General features: G+C 40.6%; 2 protein-coding genes across 2 annotated transcripts; both read right to left on the bottom strand.

The window, feature by feature from the left end:
• Positions 1 to 378: 378 nt before the first annotated feature.
• On the bottom strand, positions 379 to 8,697 carry LOC119650988 (anamorsin homolog). Its single transcript, XM_038054254.1, has 4 exons — positions 8,473 to 8,697; positions 7,994 to 8,404; positions 837 to 958; positions 379 to 760 (listed from the first exon to the last, which is right to left on the bottom strand). Exons 1-4 carry the CDS (start codon positions 8,612 to 8,614, stop codon positions 647 to 649), a joined length of 789 nt encoding a protein of 262 aa, XP_037910182.1. The 5' UTR covers positions 8,615 to 8,697; the 3' UTR covers positions 379 to 646.
• Positions 8,698 to 13,052: 4,355 nt separating this feature from the next.
• Positions 13,053 to 15,094, bottom strand: LOC119650986 (protoheme IX farnesyltransferase, mitochondrial). Its single transcript, XM_038054252.1, has 4 exons — positions 14,855 to 15,094; positions 14,497 to 14,788; positions 13,718 to 14,404; positions 13,053 to 13,650 (listed from the first exon to the last, which is right to left on the bottom strand). Exons 1-4 carry the CDS (start codon positions 14,939 to 14,941, stop codon positions 13,328 to 13,330), a joined length of 1,389 nt encoding a protein of 462 aa, XP_037910180.1. The 5' UTR covers positions 14,942 to 15,094; the 3' UTR covers positions 13,053 to 13,327.
• Between the last annotated feature and the right edge of the window lie 4,812 nt (positions 15,095 to 19,906).

Genomic DNA, 19,906 nt, shown 5'->3' on the forward strand with positions numbered 1-19,906 from the left:
GAATGATAACAATCTCCAGGCGATATTGATTTATGAGAAACGAACAAGAGCCTACTATCAGACAGGGCTCGGTCTTGTTTGCAGCCATTGTTTTGCTTCATTCATTGTCTAATAGGGTAATCAAGGAGTGCATTAGGTGCGAGGACAGGAAGTCGAATTATCAATATTCGTGAGTATTAATCATGTTTCTATGCAAACACACCCGAATCAATTGCAGGCTCATACTATTCTGATCGCTTAACCAATGAGATTAGTCAGGGGAACTTCCGAATTTGGGAACAGAATTTTAATTTTCAATTTTTTCGTTCTCAAAAAGAAGATATTTGACACGGAAACTGCGTAATATGTCCTGTTAAAAAGTTTCAAAAAAAACAAAAGACTATATAACAATTCGGTAATACTTTATTGAAATTACTGCGCAATGTGTGAATGAATGCAGGCAATATAATGAGAAAATTACACCAAAACAACTGAAACTGAACTGCTAATGAAGTCAAAGGTCTTCGTCACCTATGAAGAGGGTGCACTTGTGCATGATAAAGAAGCATTTTCCTTCTCGTTGTCTAATCTCTTCCAAATCTCAATAATTTTTCAAAACAAACCAAGCTATCCGGTCGCTATGTATGAGTCGCATTTCACCAATACTTTAAATATCGTCTTGTAGGAAATTGTCGTTCAATTTAACTTTTTCGCCTGGCTTGAAGGCTGGCATTCCTAAGTAGGGACACGTTGAACAACGGAAGGCATCACCAAGGTAACACTGAAATGATTTTGAGAGATATAGATTTGAAATCTTTATCTAATTTATCGACAAAAACAATTGAGGGCCGTCTTACATTTCCACACGATGATTTAGGCTGGTCGGCAGGTTTTGACTGTGCACTTTCAGCTGCTAATTCATCAGCAAGGCCACATGAACAATTTTTGCAAGCTTTACGTTTACCCGTTGTACTGCACACTGGAAATAAGAAAAATTTGATAAAAACGTTACTGACGTTCAGAATTTACGAAAAAAAGTGAATAACGAGGAAAAAAAGTAAAATAAAATATCTTAATCAACCAAATCTTACATTGTCAGAATTCGAGGACATCCCTGCAGCAATCACCTGAAGAGCAAGCCCACCCCCATTAAGGTGACCTCAATGCCTATGAGAAAGAAAGTCTGACTTAGTTGTCGATCTGACTTTGTCGATTCAGTAGTGGATTGTAACATTTTGAGGTTTCTGAGGGCCCAGACAATCATCTTTGAACAATGGATTGGGCCACAGTGACCCGCATGCCCAACCAAAGAGGACGTCCCATTGGTCTGGTATAATTGGTATAATGTAGTTAACATCCTCACGGAGGGAGTTCCCCACGTAATATCAACGAGTTGCATATTCCCCCCAACTACTGGTAGAACAATTAATTAAGCCCTTTCGTTTGTAGGGTACATGGCCATATTCTTTGAAAAAAACATTGGTCCCCTTTCGCATATATGGGGACCCCTTTTTTAATCCCAACACAAAATGATGCCACTCGATGCACGTGTAGCGGTTCACAGACCACATATTCTCACCAAACTTTGTGATGATTACTCCAACTGTTTCGGAATAAATCAGGATTTAATAGTTCCCATAAATCGGTGTAGATGTCTGGAGAAAAACACGTGTGACAAGACAATGAATGGATTTTTGGATTTTAATAAGGTTTTGTTTTGCACCGAACCTTAACAAAAAATCCAAAACCGTTTCCGTTAACTTTACTAGAAAATTGCAGAAATTTGCAAATATGCATACGCTTGGGTTTAAAGCACTGTGGAAGGCAAGCAAGTATGCATAATTGCAAAAAATAGATTTTCTATTTCACAAGAAACGATTTTGGAATTTCCATTTAAATTGACATTGTTAAAAATCACGTAGAGAAGTTTACAGGCACTTTTGCCACGTTGTGCCGCAACTTTTGGGACCACACCATCTCGAGTTTGTTGTAGAGTGCAGATATCTATGCACCCCTCCCGAAGGACAACTGCGAGTTCCTCCATCATATCAGTGAAGGTACCATACGTCCATTCGTCAGAAACCGTTGCTCATTTCTCCGAGATTCTTCAATCAATGATGTGATCATTTTTGTAGCAACGTTGAATAATCTTGTCGGCGACGACCATTTTGCTTTTATATTACTGAGGAAACCCTTCTCTTTTATCTAGGATTGGGACCAGTATATTGTATAAATAGTCTGGTCAGTATATTAAACATCGATAGTTTCTTTGGAGCTTTCTACGGAGTTAGCAGCCATCGAAGTATGTCCAAATAATGTAATACTATCGCTGTTGTCACCAACGATGATTAAGCAAGGAAGAGTTCAACATAAAATTACGGAAGGGATTCCGAGGCAGTAATTCATATCCATCCAACAACTTCGGTCACGCACTTCCAAGGCAGAGATGAGGCAGCGTCTGAGGAGTTGCCTCTGCCCTGAATGAAACCGTCGTCTATTTTTGTAAAAACTTAAGTTCGAACTAGCAGAGATATTCGCATTTATAGTAAGAGAACTATCCTATTGAAGAATACTACGTAAGAAGGAATTATAAAGCATGAAAAAAAAAGTGGCATTGATATGACATACGAAGGATGAAGCCGAATATTCTGAAAGTTTGGCCAAAGACACATTGCAGTGATTGCAATTCCTGACCAGGAAAATAAGACACCGGGCTCTTTTCCGATCACTATTCGTGAAGCCTAATAAGGATAAACTTTTCTTTGAGGAAGGAGGATTGAAAGTCCTGCCCCAACTTTTAACACAAGCTGATACATAACGGACCATGGTGTATCACGAAGATTTTACATGGGAACTGACCTACAACTGCCATGTTACATCCAGGTTAGGAGTGATATTTAAATAGATCGCATACCTATCACTAACAACTACATCCAATTAGAAATCTACAGCTTCAATTGTATTGAATGCATGCAGCCCTAAATGTCCCTTCCTTCGATCTGGGATCTCATCATCTTATGAAGAATTGGATGAAAGTTGATGAAGCAAAGCATTCATCAATGATCAAATCTGAGGCATGAATCTGAGGAGGAAATTGGCATGACAACAAGAACTAAGACTAGCATTTTTGTTTAAGACTTGTAGCATGTCATAGTTTCTTCCTTTCGACTAGCAGCAAGACTAGCGAAGTAACAGGATTCCACTTATAGCTTTCTTGTACAAGGGTCACGAGTTCGATTGAACGATATCGATGATATGAAATATCTTCTACCATGAAATAGCTACAAGACCGAGAACCTATGACCTGATATCAACGCAACCATGCAACTTCGATGAAGTAGCGTTCCACAACTGGCGTTTTTTGTGATCGACGCATTATCGAACATTTCAAATGCACAATACACGGGGTGTATCGTAACAATAGTGCTCCCGTTTTACGCAATCCCGGCTTGAATGACCTTAAGTGTAAGGAGATAACAAAATAGCACGAGGTAGCAACTGAATCGGGACGCAGTCCATGCAAGTTGCCAATCAGAAGGTGTTCTACCCTCCCCAGGTTCGCAACTGAATAACTCACTGAACCAAAGTGTTGGATATCAACTGTTTACTTTCCAGAGATCAACTGCAAGTCCTATTGTCTTTATCCGTTCCATTTATTTAATTGCCTCTTCGACAGAAATGTATTATTTGCGAAGAAAACTCATAAGCCGTCGGTTAGTGATAAAAACCTTTTATCCAATAAAAGAGACCGATCTACCCCTAGTGCTTTGATGTCATTTTCTGTACTATGTGCTTCTGGGGCGACCCACTCGCCAACTACACTGGTATAGTGGGTTCAATTTCATGGCATAGCCCGCAGTGGAGTTATCGAGCTTTCTTAAAGTCCCTACAAACATTGTCCTTTCGCATTAACCGCACTCTCTCCACTGCATTGTCTACATGACTTTTAACTACGTTGGAACCTGCAAATCAATTATGTAGCAATATGTCGGAGATGGTGGAGACAGATATTCGCGTGAACATTACAACACACTTATTTTAATTAATTGCACTAAACAACATACTATTTCGGCGCAAAAAACTAGTTATTTTGTAACACGGGGTGTCCATAATCCCCATTTCCAGATTTTGGACAAAACAACGAAAACAGATCTAGTGCTGCGTCAGACTGAGAACCTTGCATTTGTTGCTATTTGTATTCAGTCCGACTCTGTTCAGCTCTTTCTCCAAACCCAGAGACTTATCGATAAGGTCCGTAAATCGGTGAGAGAGCAAACAGATACCAACACCGTCATTGAGATATCATGGTCCGTTGAAGCCTATTACGACCTTCAGACAAAGCAGCATTGAGGAAATTCAAATTTCGCTCAAAACAGGGACGCAATACGGCAAAGCAAAGACAATGACTATCACTTAAAACCGATGTGAGCGCTTCTCTTATTTCGCACATCTAGAAAACAACGCCTAAATCAACATCACCGCAAATGGTTGAAAAATTCCTTTCCTCACAAATGATTGTCCAAGTCAAAATCTGAAGTTCAAGGTCAGGGGAGTAAGGGTGTTATGGTAGATCATCATAACTGTACAATTTTTCTCTGGGCGAGTATAGCAATGTGAGGACCTCCGTTGTCAAGGTGAAAAATTATGTTATCTTTATTCAGCGAAGTCCCTCTAGTTGGGTACAATAGATTTCCACCGTTAGATTTAGGTTCCGTGGGAACAGTTCCCAATGAATAATTCCTCGAATAGCCCATCAAACACAGAAGATCTTACGAGAGTGATGGATCGTTCTTCTTGCAAACGATTCTGCGGCGTCTAACACTTTTGTGGAGAGCACACTTCTTATCCCCAATGAACAAATAGGGACGAAAACCTGTTCGGTAGAAGTAGAGGATATTATCTTAATAACGGTCCTAGTTTTTTTCCCTTCGCTAGAAAAATTGAAAATAGCAAATAAGATCACACTGAAAGAAAATATTATAAAAACCAAGTGCACATAGAAAGAAAGGTCATCACACTTCCCACCTACTTCAGCAACCAGTACGTCGAACAATAGACCTCTAAACCCATTTTTTGCCATTAGCAACCTACTGCTGCGAGGTCTCCGTTGAAAAGAACACTATGCCTGCAAAGAGGCGTTGTTTATGACTCCGGAGAATACTGTGTATTAACTGCTTGCCGTTTCACACCATGGTTTTTCCGCATTATTATAATCGGTATAATTGCTTATACAAAATATTATCGGTCAACAACAAGAGGCAGTGCAAAACGCAGAAATAGAGTCCCCAACAACTTCACTCAAATAAAACTTCCATTAAGGTGTCTGTAAAACTGTTACCTTAAAAAATAGTTATCGTTCCGAAGTTTGTAGTTCTTCTAAATAAAAATAAAACTATGTAACTTCTCCTTACTACAATATATTTTTCTAGTTTGTATATACCTTTTTGGAGAGCTACTTACTCTCTTCTTCAGTACTTAAGCTACTAAATCATTGGGAAGTTTTTCCTGTTTTTAAATAAAAAATTTAAAGGTCTGTAGATACAAATTGTAAAAAGTTACATTTGTCAGCAAGTTTTTTAATTATCCTCGATGCACAATTCCCCTCATCTATGTTCATCAAGTTTGTCGCATCCTTTCGCAATCTTTCCAAGCTCTCCCATGCGTCCAATGTGTGTGGCTTATTCACTTGTCGTACCAGCTCCAGATTTGGCCTCATCACAGAATGACCCTCCTACCTCTTTTGTGTTCTTGGAACCTCGTCGTGATGAGGCGTTTTGTTTGGCCAATGTAGAACATCTCGCAATCATTGCAGTTGATTTTGTAAATTTCACTTTTTTCCTCTTTCGTCAATGGGTCCTTTTCGCTTCCTAATTGTCTTTTAAGTGTTGCGTCTCTGCTGGATCCGACAACTTTTATATTGTATTTTCCTAGAAAGTATTTGGACAATGGTATGCTAACCCATTTTGTATCGACTAGAATGCTTTCTTGTTCGAAGAATGTTGAGTGTTGGTTCTTCTTGGTTTTGCTTTTTCTTAATCAGTTTTTCTATTATTTCCTCGGTGTATCAAGTATGAACATCCTTTCTTTATGGAAGCCATTCTTGTTTAAGGGGTATGTACAGAGCCGGTGTACCACTGAATTTTAGGCATCTATTTTTTGTGTTACAGTATGAGCTGAAGTTGGCGGTATCGTTCTTTGAGTCGCCGTTTCTATATATCTCGAATTCGAGTTTTCCACTGTCGTTCATTATTCGTAGGTCCAAAAATGGTAGTGATCCATGTTCTTCCGTTTCCATTGTAAATTGGATCTTCGGGTGTATCCTGTTAATTTCTGTTAGCGTGTTGTCTACCTTGTCCTTTTCCACTATGACAAATATACCGTCGACATATCTGAATCAAATTCTCGGCATTCTCCCCTTTTCTTCAATGATTGATTCTACATATGCCATAAACATATCCGTCACCAGTGGTGACATTGGGTTGCCCATGGAGACTCCTGCTGTTCTTTTATAGAATTTTTCACGGAATGTAATATAAAAGTAACCTAATATCTTTCCCAAAAAATGGAAAGAGTTAATTTGCCAAAGGACACCTACTTTTGGGAGATCAATTTGTGGGATAAATGCATACCCTCAGCTGACCTAAACTATAAACTAAAATAATAAAATAATCCTGGAGCCCATTTTCAAAATTCCTCGAAAGCTTCATCAATAATAGCCGGCCTAGAAAAAATCCCCGAGGAACTTGACAATACAAACGGAAACAATCAAAGCGATCAAAGCGAATGATAGACTTTGGACAAGAAACTTTGGTTTCAAAAGAGTTCAAATAAAAATAAGTACTAATAAACGGAAGGTTGTTAGTTTGACGGATCAGCTCTCTTCTTATCTGCATCAAACGGTGAAACATCGAAGATGACACCGAGGTCAATGCCGTTCGTAATATTAATGATGCTTCACTATTCTCTCCAAAATGTGAAAACGCAAATAACATACCTCTAACATCATGCTATGGCTGTTATCTATGTGCTGGGAACACATGAAAAACGACTGACACTGTTAATCGAAAGCTAGACCTTCGACATCACTTTTGCCATCGTATCATCACCTCGGGTCTGATGGACTACTCCGCCGCCAACGACATCCTGCGTCTTATAACAAACGTAGGGCAGACATTTTCAACGTGCCCTTCGCAGAGCTCGAAGCTTACTTTCATTCCCCGATTTCTAGGCTTTGCCGAAATTACAACGCACAACAGCTTGGTCCTTTTAACTTCTCTATTTTAAGTAGTTTTAAGCACAAGATAAGAATATTGCTTTCTCCTCCTCCTGAGCACAATAAGTAATTGGCTTCGGCTTCGGCTTTATTCATGATCTTAACCTTCTATACAATAGCAGAACTTATGGTTGTAGATACCAGACTCATCTTTACTCTACAAAATTAAAATTTGCATCGCAAATAAATAAATTCGTTCTATGGTATGAATTACCCAAGGAAAAGTGCAAAAAACCTTGTTCCAAATAACAATAAGTAATTGGAGATTACTCTGTTTGTTGTACGTTAAATTTAAATAAATAAATAATCCAACACAATTCTGAAGCCAAATGCCCGGGGAGGTGATGCACTAGGAGACGGAAGCTATGATGAACAACTTACGCAAAAAGACCAAAGCAATAAATTCAGTGCAGGCTATGCCATGCAGTAAAATCCAATACCCCAGGATGGCTGGCAAGACAATCACCTTACAAACATAATGCATACTTTATCAGAAAACGCTATCGCTATAAACCGCCAACAAGAACTCCAGTCAATGACAGCAAAATTTTTCCCCAAAACCTAGAGGCAAAGGAAAATCATCGGAAATTTATTGTTCCTACCACCAAATGCGCGAAAAACGATACGTCTGACATTACTAGTCCTAACGAATCAAGTAATACTGAAGTTAATCTCCTCCGAAACTCACTGAAGCTGACCTGCATTAAAAATCATTAAATCCATGTCAATAAAGGCACTCACCTCTCAACGATGAAGGATCTGGCTTAGCAAGATCCTCTTCATCCAACAGTTCATCAGGATCAATTTTCTCCTCATCATCGACATCATCCCCATTCACGCTCCATATCGCCGCCTTCTTCTTCTGGTCAGTCTCTGAGTTTTGTTTCGCGCCGAAACTTAGCTTCACCGATGCACCAACTTCATACTTGGGTTTTTCGCCTACTATCGTGTCATTTTCCGCCTTTCCGTTCACATATCCCGACAATTTCAGTTGTGACAAAACTTTCGCAGGGTCCAGACCTGGTGTAAGTGGAACGTACAAAGCACCCGCCGGCTTGAGTAATTTCAACGTAGTTGCAAGCAATTCGTCTGTGAACTCAGCCACCGAAACGGCAATAATACATTTGTCGAACGTCGATTTCGCGTGATTCGCTAAAAGATAACAGAAACTAATCCAAGGCCTATTTACCAAGAAGAATGAGTTGCGAAATTCCACTCACCAAGTTCTAGACGCTCCAGGTTTTCTGGCTTCAGTGCGACATTGGGGATTTCCTTTGCCTTTGTGGAGATGGGTTCAAGGAGTTGAGATCCACTCCCGCTCCATATGAAAAGGATCTGATCGCCGGACGTTGGAATCAACATTTTCACAACCTTTGAGGATTATCTATTACGAATTATTGAAGCTTGACAAGCTGAAAGCGTGACGGACGAACAAACATCTGATGCGGGGATCAATTCACAATGGATTTCGTCGTTGCTATCAAACGTTGAAATCATACAGTAAGTATCGAAAAAGTCGAAAAGTTTATGACTGCTCCAAATATTTTAAGCAGCAAATATAAAAATACCAGGCTTATTCATTTTTACGTAAAAGTAGAAAATCTTTAACAAAATAGACAGAAAAATAAAACGGAATAGATTACAGAATGTATTTTCCATTTTTCACCAAAATTTGCTGGTTTTACCAATTTTCAATTATCGGGAAAAACTATGCTTTTTTATCTTGACTTCTATTTCACAGAAGAACCAAAGGATGTACCAAGACTCCTTGATCCTTAAACTCGTAAACTCGTAAATGAAAATAGTTGCAGTTTCTATTTTGTAATTTTATGGATATAAGTTTCTGCCCTTTAAATTAAAGCATCGGTGGCCCGATGAATCATGTTTTAATTTAAAGGGCCGCGACTTATATTCATTAAGTGACATCTTATTGATGAGCCTACGCTGCTATTTAAACTAAAATTTAATTCACTGTTACTATTTTATATACTGAACTTCTTTACCTTTTCAATACTTCAATAGTGTAGTGGCCTCGTTTCATTCGAATGCGCTATTTTTCTTGGTCATATGCCTGATTCGAGTGGAGTGGAGACACTTTCAAATCGTCATCTAGCGTATCAAGCTATTGTTGTTTCGGTCGGTTTTTTGGTTTACTTCCATGCTCACGCCGATCTTAGCGACTGAGTGCTCGTCAGCGTGAATGTTCATACCATGACTCCTCCCTCAGAATTTTTCCACGATCGATCGCGGATGTCTTCATTTCGAATACCACTAGTCCAATGCAACATCTCTATCTCCATAACCGCAAGGCGTCGTTCATGGGCTTCGATAGCCAGCCAGTACTCAAAAACATAAAGGACGACAAGACGGACGACGCTAGTATTGTCGGACAAAAGATCATTTTTAATGACAACACAATGCTCAACAATATTACCCGGCGGACAAGCAAAATAATTCTCCGCTACCGAAAGACAGCAAAATTATATAATTGTTGGTACTGAACTTGGAAGGTTGAAGCTCTTCAGCCCTACAAAAAGCCACACGCAAGCAAAAGCGAACACCCGTCAAGGGATGATCCTACTTAAGATCGATTTCGGCGCTTCTTTCGTTGGATCATTACGCTCATCCAGGAGACATTTTGTGAATCCACTGCTAATCCTAATGTGGTCGATCTGATTGCTCGTACGCTGCAGGTATGTTGAGAGCCAGCTGACCTTGGTAGACTCTCTATGTAGGTACAAGTTGCAAATAAACAGTTCTTGGGCGAGATGATGTTGGTTTCCCGGCGAAATCAAAGAATTTGCTCGACCAGCTGGAAGTATTATTTCTGTTTTTTGCAGTTTTGATAGTAGCATTTTAGTTGAAATTCAATAACGCACTGCAGTTGCGATAGTTACGAGGCTGGTCTACTCAATTAACACAGCACTCCTCTTGCCGTTTCAAGCGCTTATCTGGTGCATATTAGGTCACACTTCACACACGATGCCGGCTGTCCTTGCACTGGATCGATCCCCTGTTTTGTGTTCTTTCAAAGTTTACTAGGATTTTACGAATTTGCTACGTTAGAACTAGGCTGGATTGACAGCAATCAAAAGTTGAGTTTTCTGTTTTCTCGGGCAGAGCGACAAGTTTCATATTGCATGATATCAATAGTTTCAAAGAAATCTGCTTGTACGAGAGAAGTCATTACTACTGTCCATGAAGAATCATATTGACCGGTGTCTCGCTCGTCGGTATATATGAGAAGAAAGTTCTGTTTGTCGAAGGCAAATACTGCTTTGTCTGGTTAAACTCTCTGATTGAGTTGGTGCGCATTTAATGCACTGGATGCACATAATCTAATTTGGGAACGTATATTTAAAGGTAGAACAGAAGGAAACCTTTACCAGGGAAAAACACGAAGAAGGTTGGAAAACTCAATCGAGGCAAATAGAAGTTCCACCGGAGGGGATGTATCTGAAAGACCAAGGTTCGATATGAAATGTAACGCCGTCGCATTGTAATCAAGAATTAACGGAATGCTGTAAGTTTTTAGTACCCCTCATTGACTTTTCCTTTTAGCAACATTGAGGGAAGATTGTCGCAGTACAGGCTAACTATCGTGAGGAGATAATCGCCATTGTAAATTTTTAAAAGAACAATATAGCTAAGTTTAATATTAACCTCTTATACAGCACAAAATGAAACTCTGCCATGTTATGTGAATAGCATGCTGGTCTCAAACTCAGGTAAAAGAGGAAGGTTTAAGGCAACGCATTTAGTACTATGCTCAATAAAAACCCGTCATTAGGGGAAGTGAGAAAAAAGTAGAGGCGGACTCGCAGCTTAGTTGGGATAACTCCACCACCACCTCCACTCCTACCTGATCGCACCCTTTCTTTAAGAGGGCCTAAAGTAATTAAACTGGCCCTCCAGATTTAGGGTTCGGAACAATGGCCTTACAGCCTGTCATACACCAAAAAATCAAACATCATGTACAGAGACAGGATGAACATCCTCCGAGAGGATTGATGCCATGGAAATGACTGCGCGAGTGAATGAAATCTACTGCTGTTAAAGACCTATTTCAACAGACCAACAAGTACAAGCTCAGGGTTCTAATAGTCCAGGAAACGAATTGGAATAATTGCGAGGTATCCGAAATGGGGTCGCACACAACGTGAGTTTGAAATCGCATTTATCGTGGATAGAAACTTTAAAACAAATATTATTGACTTGAAACCAAGAAGATTGAATCCAGGAAGAGGAAATCAAATGGCTAAAGGGCACGAAATGTCATTGAGTATTTGTTAGGTAGGGACGGGTTAGCTAACTGGCCCGTGGCCTTTTTGGTTAATATATTGGGGTGTCAATGGCGCTTGGATCGTTTTCTTGTGTGTTTTTCCCCATCCCCTACAGCTATGCAATGCCACATACTCGCAACCATAGTACATCTAATAAGTAGTACCCACACTCAATGGACCGGACTTGTGAATGTATTGGGGAAACTCATCCGTACACATGATAGGCACTAAACCACATGTAGTTACTGCTAGATGTTAGGGCCTATGATGTGTACAGATAAGCTTCCCTAATACATTCGCAAATAACTCCTCAGTTCCGCGCATACAATTCAATCGCCAAAACCTGCAGAAATTATGGTCGAGCAATAGATTCAGCCATCAAGCATCATAAAACGAACAAAGCGCTGGGTATAGATGACATCCTCGCTGAATTCATCAAATCAGGCGGTCCATGGACCATGAAAACTATCTACAATTGGGTTATCTCGTTCTTAAACCCAGACCAGTTCGTACGAGTGGTCAAAAAGTATGATTTGCCCTACCCACAAAAAAAATTTACCAGTTGGCATGAACAAATTACAGAGGCATCTTATTACTTTGTACATTCTATAAAATCTTCACGAAAATACTAGAGAAAAGAATTAGGCCGAACGCCGAAAAAATGCCAAGACAGTTTTCGGACGGGAAGATCGACGACTAACTAGCTATTTACCGTCAAACAGGTGCTAGAAAAATGCTGGGGATTCAACAACAAATGTTTATGGACCTGTAGCAGACAACAATATTGACCGAAATGTACTGTACAAAGTAATGAGAATTACCGCCGATTTCAGCTCGCAAATAGAGCCTCATACTTGGTCCTGCCGATTTGAAAAGCCAGATGCATGCAAAACACCGATTTTATAAAACAATAATAAGATCTGTGCAGTTCTGTGCTATGTTATGGATGTGAAACACTCCCCACAAACTTTCGAAAAAATGATCAATACCATCGAGAGGAGAGAATAATGTGGCCTAAACCCGAGGGCAACCAATGGCGAATCAGATACAACCATGAGTTGTATTAAATATTTGACGACTCTGAAGTCTTCGTTTTGAGAATGATAAGTCCGCATCAACTTAATGCTGGACCGGACCAAATGACTCTGAAGTCTCCAAAATAATTAAAATTTGGAAGCTGCAATGGACTTGCTACGTTCAACGTACGGACGACACTTCGATGCCTAAAAGGGCATTCAAAATGCGAACAGAAGGACGAAAACCGGTAGGAAAACCCCGAATGCACTAAGCAGATTCTGCTGGCAAAGACAGCGCATTACTGCTCGGATTTTGAAATTGGAAGACGCGATGGATGAATCGAGATGATTGCAGGCAGAACATCCTGAAAGTTAAGATCCGAAATGGGATATAGAGCCTCTACGACGAAGACGAGCACAAAATCCGGCGTCACTATCAAGAAAAAAATTGTAGACTTTGGATTGAGTTCATAGAAGTGAAAACTACACAAAAGCCATCAATATCATGTCATAAGTTATTTATTATAAATCATTTTATAAATATTTACACAGAACTGGGTCTTGACTCTCTTCACACCGGCGCTTTTCAATAAAACGACATTTTTCACGCTCCAATGTTCATTACAACTTTCTCCATACAAGTACATAAAACTTGAGTTAAATTGTAACTTTACCAGACTAGAAAGTTGGTTTAATATGTACAACTGCCTTAACTAATGGGAAACACTTTTTTTCCACGATAGTCTCCATTGAATACACGTTATCAATTAACGTTGTCACGCTGGAGGCTGCTGGGCGGACGCTACAGGTAGAACTTTCTGAAGAGGCGATGGGACCATCGCTGCAGGTACTACGCTTGATGTTGATCCTGACTGGGAGCTCACTTTTGGAATAACGTCGCTGGCTACGGCGGCCTTACTATCTACGGTACTAGTTTCTATGGCTAATTCCTGAACTGCAGTAGCTGTTTTGTCTTCAGCGAATATCCAGCGTTTCTTATTCAGTAAAAATAGTAACATTAATGCGGGCAGGTGGAGGAGGGAGAAACGAAACAGTTTTCGTGATGATCCACTGTCGGATTTTTGGTAAAACTTCCATGCTGAAAAGAGGGAGGGGATGGATCGATTAGTATTCATTGCTAAAAGGAACGTTTCAATTTCGCCTACCTAAATATCCGAAATATGCATTGAGAGGCAGTGTCTCCAGCGCGAACCACATATTGGTAACTTCATAGTAAGGTGCAAGCAACGACAGCCCACCTATTACCGCCGTGTACCTTAGCGCCGTCCTCCGGCACAATGCCGGATTCGTAACAGCCATCATCCGATAGCCAGCTCGGGAATAATCTGGACGTAAATTCCAGGAAAGCGCATTGAAATGTGGAAACTGCCAGGCGTAGAGTAATCCGGCTAGGATCCATGCTCCAGCATCGAGTGATCCGGCGCATCCAGCCCAGCCCATTAGTGGAGGGATTGCTCCTACTATGGAGCCAACCCATGTATTTACTATACTAAACCTCTTCATAGGCGTATATATTGAGGTGTACAGGAAGAAGTTTGCACAACCGAGAGCAGCAGTCAGTCCATTCACCCCGAAATAGAGAATGGAAAGTCCTGTCGATGCCGTTCCAATGGCAAAGCCAACTGCATGGAGAGGCGTCAGAATACCCTTGACTAATACTCGATTTTTTGTCCGGGACATTTGTGCATCAAACGGAACTTCGTGATATTGATTTACGGCATTCGCAGCTGCAGAGAGGAGGCCGGTCCCCACAGAGCAAAGCAGAAATGTCGATAGTTCGAAAGGAGCTGGAGCTACCGCATAGCCTGCCATTGATGTCACGACGACGAGGGCTAGAATGAAAAATTGTATTTTACAGATTTGTGACAAGGATTTTGAAGGCAGTCATAAGCTAAAGATTTTGAAAAGTGAACGAGGTCCTTACAAGTTAAGCGGGACTTCGACAGCATCAAATAGTATTTCCCCAATCTGGATAGATCAGGTGATGGCGTTATCATCCATGGTAGTTCCACGAACTTCTTCTTCGTTCGTTTTCTCACATCTTTCGTATCCGTCGTCTCATCCAAGCTGGCTATAGTTTGGGTACCGAACCTCTTAGTAACATCCACAATCGGAGGAAGAGTAACTGGCACAGCGACCGATTGAATGCTCTGCAATTCAGAGTCGCCATTCTCCTGTTTCTGGGCCGCTGGCTGAGTCGGTTGCCGAGCTGCGAACTATTTTAAAACAAAACGGAAAATGTACTGGAGAAATAACCTCTTCGGTTTATGTAATCGATTTACCCGTGCAACGAGCAATTGGTGTTTACTGTGCTGACGCGATATCACATTTAGCCATATTCCACTACCACGGGCGGTGAAGTGAAACATTTTTAGGTTGTCCAAAATCAAAACATTTTCCGGGTAAGTCACGAGAGCCAATTAACGTCTATTAATGTAGATATTTACGTTTCTACTTCAACCACACACGGGCCGTGTCCAACCCGGGCGAGTGGTTTGAGACAAGGTGACAGATGTCAACATGAGGAGAATAGCGTGTTGACGGTTGTCAGTGTATTAATGCCTAAAAGTGACTAGTACAAAACTATAGAAGTCATTCAGATTTCAAATTTATTTATTGAGCAAAGAAAAGAAATACATGCTCGGTACGAAAAGAATAATAACTTAAAACTTAAAAATAACATGTGCTTAAATCGAAAAATAATTTATAACTTACATCTAAACAAACATAACACAAAACAGTACTTCGTACTGGAAACCGGGAAAAAGGGAGTTTTTAGGCACCAGTGGACAGAATTGATCGACGGGTTTGGAGTAAAGCGTAGTCCTCAATCCTGTGTAGCCTAATTGGAAGAAGGAGGGACCCTAATTTAAGGAGGAAGTGATTGCAGATATCACATATTGTACAGGCTAATTAATGTTGAGTGTCTTAATCTAGGCTAGGTAAAGAAAAATAATGAAAAGTTAATCACACCTGCGCGGGGGTTGACTGCCGGAACATTGGCCCTACGCGGTTAGCCTCTGTGAAAGTCCAGGGAGAAGCCTTGTTAAAAGAAGAGGATGAAGGAGGGAAAGGAGGCATAATGGTTGAGAGGAGAATTACTATCCGAGAGGAGAGCCGGCCCTGACACGAAGTACCTTTGCTCACGTAACAATGCATTGCACTTAGCAAGATCTTTATCAGCGGGTTAGGGTGGGACAGCCACTTTTTCAGTCTGACGTGCGGCAGCTTGATTGAAGTCGTACAGGAGAGAGTTTTTGGGGGTTAGGTTTGGCCTTCTGTATTTGGCCGTGCATTTCCTGAGTATCGTCCTTTCGAAGCGTTGGAGGGCTTCTGCTACGTTCGGTGGCATGGTAGCCTATGCTGGGAAACCATAGGGTTTTGGTGGCAGGGAACAGGGCCCGGGATGAGAGGAGGTTTTTTAAGGCAGCTGAGGCATTGGCAATAGCAGATCTGACGTGAGGGTTGGATTTAAGCTTGTTGTTAATAGAGATTCCCGGGTATTTAATGTTTGGTTTCGGCTAGAGCGTGAGGCTGGCAATGCGTCAATGCAGGTTTTTACTTTCTGGTACTATGCGCCAGTGGCACTTCCCGCTGAAGCAAAGGAATTAACGGTAAGGGCCCATCGATTCAAATGATGACCCTATTGGTTAGGAGTTTGAGAGACAGAGAGACACTAGTAAGGGCCTGAGACCGCTCGCATATAGGATGGTGTCATCAGCGAAGAGGATCCCTCCTGATGCGGGAGGACCATTGTCGTTAGGGAAAAAGGGCAGATGAGGGGCTGCCTGGAGGGAGCGGAAAATCGTGGAGGAAGATGTTAAAAAGTTTAGGGCCTAGAATAGATCCCTGAAAGACTCCTGAGTTTACCGGGAGGTCGATGAAGCGTATTCCATCAAAGCGCACGTGGCAAGTTCTGTTGGAGATGAAGTCTCCGAGGATTCTAAATAAGGAGAGGGGGCAATTAGACTGAATTTACTTGTAGAGCAAGCCCTCTTTCCAAACTGAATCAAATCCATTTTCGAGGTCTAAGGCGCAGGTTACGGTGCAATGCCTATTTTCCAGGTGATTGAGGATATGGTCTTGCAGATACAGGATTGCCTGCTCGGTGGACTGAGGTTTTTGAAGCCGAATTGATTAAATGGAGTGATAGGGGAGTAGTGTCTGTTGAGGCGACTTAGTAGGATACGTTCGAAGATTTTTCCAATATTCGAATGAGGAGAGGTAGGACTCATACATTTGAGATCGCCTGAGCACCCCTTTTTAGGGATAGGTATAAGGAGGGCTGATTTCCATGATACCGGTGAGCGTCCGTTGTTCAGGCAGTGTTTGAAGCGGATGGTGAGATGTTCACTAATAGTAGACGCACACTTCCTTCCAGGACAAAGTTAGAGATGCAGTCGGGGCCCGAAGATTTTTTATTGTTGGACCGGGATATTGCAAGTTCGACTTCTTCTAGGGAAGTAAAGAAGGAGGCAAATAGGCCTGTTCTGACTGTATCAGCCGGGCAGCTGAGGGAAAAGGGGCAAAGATAAGACCCTTCTAAGCTCAACCTTTTATCGCTGACAGTAGTGGCGACCACCGAGTTCCAGATGGGGTCCATTGGAGATTTGGCTCTGAGTAAATGGCTGAAATAGTCTACGGAAGCGGATACTTTTTCCTCAAGGGAGTGACACTGGAAGTTAACTATTTTTACTGGGATGCGGTTGACGTTAAGAGAAAATTTTTTTCCAATCGATTAATTATTGAGAAAACTTGTGGGCCAAGTTTGAGGGATTTGAGGAGTTTCTTGTAAGAAGTATTTAGTGCGGACCAAATAGCTTCATTGATTTTGCTGGACAAGTGACTTTGATTATCTCGGAGAAGAGACGATAGTTAGCGTTGCATTTGTTCCGTAACCGATGAAATAATGCTTTTCTGCCCTGCAGCAGTCTGCTTCTATCGCGGACTAAGAGGGAGGGTTGAGGGGGAAAGGCACCCGTATTTGTATTAACCAGGTTCTTTAACTAGAGCGTGTTTGTCAATTGTAGTTTCGAAGCTAGAGTTGACTTTCCGGATGTATGTATCTAGCTCAACATTAGAGTGGATGCGCGATTTCTCCAGGGGAGGGCCCAGTACACTGGCTAAATCTTCATAGTTTGTCAAATAGAAGGATCAGCATTTATACGGGTTGTGGAGTGAAGGGAGAATTCGCTGTAAATGCAGGGAGAGGCTGAGGGCATGGTGGTCGGGGTGGTCTGCCAAAGAAGAGCAGCTAGTGACGCACGCTGAGAGATTGGACGAGATTATAAAGCCGTTTAGGAAAGAAGATCCACGAGGAAAATATCGCACTCCCGCGTTAATGATGTCCACGCTAAGTAATGGGCTTGACTGACTATAGAGGTCATTAGCGCTTCGCCTTTTTAACGCCCCATTCAAACCTTTAAGAGGAATCGGCGAAATAAATTAATTGCTTAATTTTTATCAAATATAAATTTCAATAAAAAAAAAGAATAATAGAGCCCGTCTACTTTTCACCTTTAAAGTGATATTAAAGTATTCACTTGTCTGTTTTGCTAATATTTGTCGTATTGTATTGTCATCGTGAAGTATCCCAAAGATAGAATCTATCTGAAGCTATTATATGTCGATTAAGAAAAAAATCACTCAAGGCAAAAATCAAGGGAAAATGGGGAAGAAAGTCAGTTTTCACACTAATGGCAGAAGGGATCTCCCAAAAATTTGTTTAGAAAACACGCTCGGAAAACGCCAATGTGAATGTTACCGAGTGCATTATACTAAAAAAAAATCAAAAGAAGAATTTTAAGGCTCACAACTGCGTTAAGGGAGATTTCAGAGTAATGCGATTGCACCAAATATAAAGCTGACCTTTTCTCATATACAATTAAAAACTAGAATTTAAATAAAATATTAAACTTAAACTTTAAACATATTTTCTCGTTCACTCTTAAACTTATCATAGCCAATCATAAACATTTGCCTCACCCTAGAGCCATAGCATAGTATTATTGAAATTCTTGATTAATAAAAAAATTAGCTTAATAAAATCAAAAATCTGCATATTTATTGCCTCTAAGGCGGAACAAAGTGCGCAGCGTTAGCTAGTAGCAAATACTTTAACATTATTTTTCATTGAAGTCCTATCTCCTATTTAGTAAGCTGCAGGAAATGTTTTGTAGTGCTTTGCGAAATTCAAATGGATCTTTTTCATCGTTTTTTTTTTTTTAATGAATTCTGGCCTTTTTGTGGGGCGATATGATTTTAGACCAGCAAGCACTCGACGCTTCAATTTTCAAATGAACAAAAAGAAACTAGTCTCCAAATTTTTTTTTTAACTTTCTTAAAAGTTGCTTTGCGATTCTCTAACAATTTTCCAATCATAATCCGGTCTATTCTCTGCGCAATTTTGCGTTTGTTCTTACAGTTCGATCGTAGACTTGGTTGGTCGCTTTCCTCCATGGATATTTTTAGTATATGCAGAAAATGTACTCACACTTATCCTTTATAATCGGGCAATATCTCGGTAATTGTGCTGGTTATCACAAATGAGAGCAAGAATGACTTCTTTTTTGGCTGTTGAACTATCAACTATTCTGCCCATACTGTCCATTACACGACTTTACTACAACTTCATGAAAACGCAGTTTTCGAGCCGCTTACCTTTAAAACTGTTTCACAATAAAAATCGCCTGTTTTACTAATGTCTGATAATGTTACAAAGCTACGACACGCTGCGATCCTTTATTACGTTTCTTTTCAGCGTAAAGCAAAACATAACGGTACTTTTTACAGAAGTGAACAAATAATAAGAATCTGATCATTAAACTACATACACTAAATTTCATAGTTGCATTGAAACCAGCGTCTCCTTAATTCGTTGGCACTGCACTGTATGTGGTTTTTAATGGAAAATATTTAAGGGCTATCCACATTATTCCAACCTGCCCCTAGATGGTGCTGCAATGTGTAGACCTATACATCTTCCAACCAGTCATCATGACAAATAATGACTGCGATTTGTGTTGCTTAAAATCTTGAAGACTATTTCAAAGCCATCTAAAAATCAAACGTCAACAATAAAGCTCGTGACTGGAAACAGAACAAATCAGTGTCTACTTCAAGAGCTGCTGAAAAATGAGGAAAATAAGACCTACGCCAGAAATATGACCGCATCAAATCTTCTACGTGAAGAGCCGCGGGGCCGGACAAACGGGAAAACCATCAAGGCGTCATCGACACACTAATACATCAAAAGTAGTTATTCAAAACCGATTATATCATTTGTCAAAAGAATAGCCACAGGAGTTATTTCCATAGTTTATATTCAATTGGGT

This window comes from Hermetia illucens, chromosome 3 (assembly GCF_905115235.1).
Source record: "Hermetia illucens chromosome 3, iHerIll2.2.curated.20191125, whole genome shotgun sequence".
Lineage (NCBI taxonomy): Eukaryota > Metazoa > Arthropoda > Insecta > Diptera > Stratiomyidae > Hermetia > Hermetia illucens.

Coding starts and splice junctions, on each gene's coding strand:
- LOC119650988 (XM_038054254.1), bottom strand. CDS start 8,614: ATGTTGATTCCAACGTCCGGCGATCAGATCCTTTTCATATGGAGCGGG. Junction 959..7,993: donor AGATCCTTCATCGTTGAGAG/GTGAGTGCCTTT, acceptor TCTTATTTCCAG/TGTGCAGTACAACGGGTAAA. Junction 761..836: donor CTAAATCATCGTGTGGAAAT/GTAAGACGGCCC, acceptor AAATCATTTCAG/TGTTACCTTGGTGATGCCTT.
- LOC119650986 (XM_038054252.1), bottom strand. CDS start 14,941: ATGTTTCACTTCACCGCCCGTGGTAGTGGAATATGGCTAAATGTGATA. Junction 14,789..14,854: donor ACCAATTGCTCGTTGCACGG/GTAAATCGATTA, acceptor GTTTTAAAATAG/TTCGCAGCTCGGCAACCGAC. Junction 14,405..14,496: donor GTCGAAGTCCCGCTTAACTT/GTAAGGACCTCG, acceptor TTTTCATTCTAG/CCCTCGTCGTCGTGACATCA.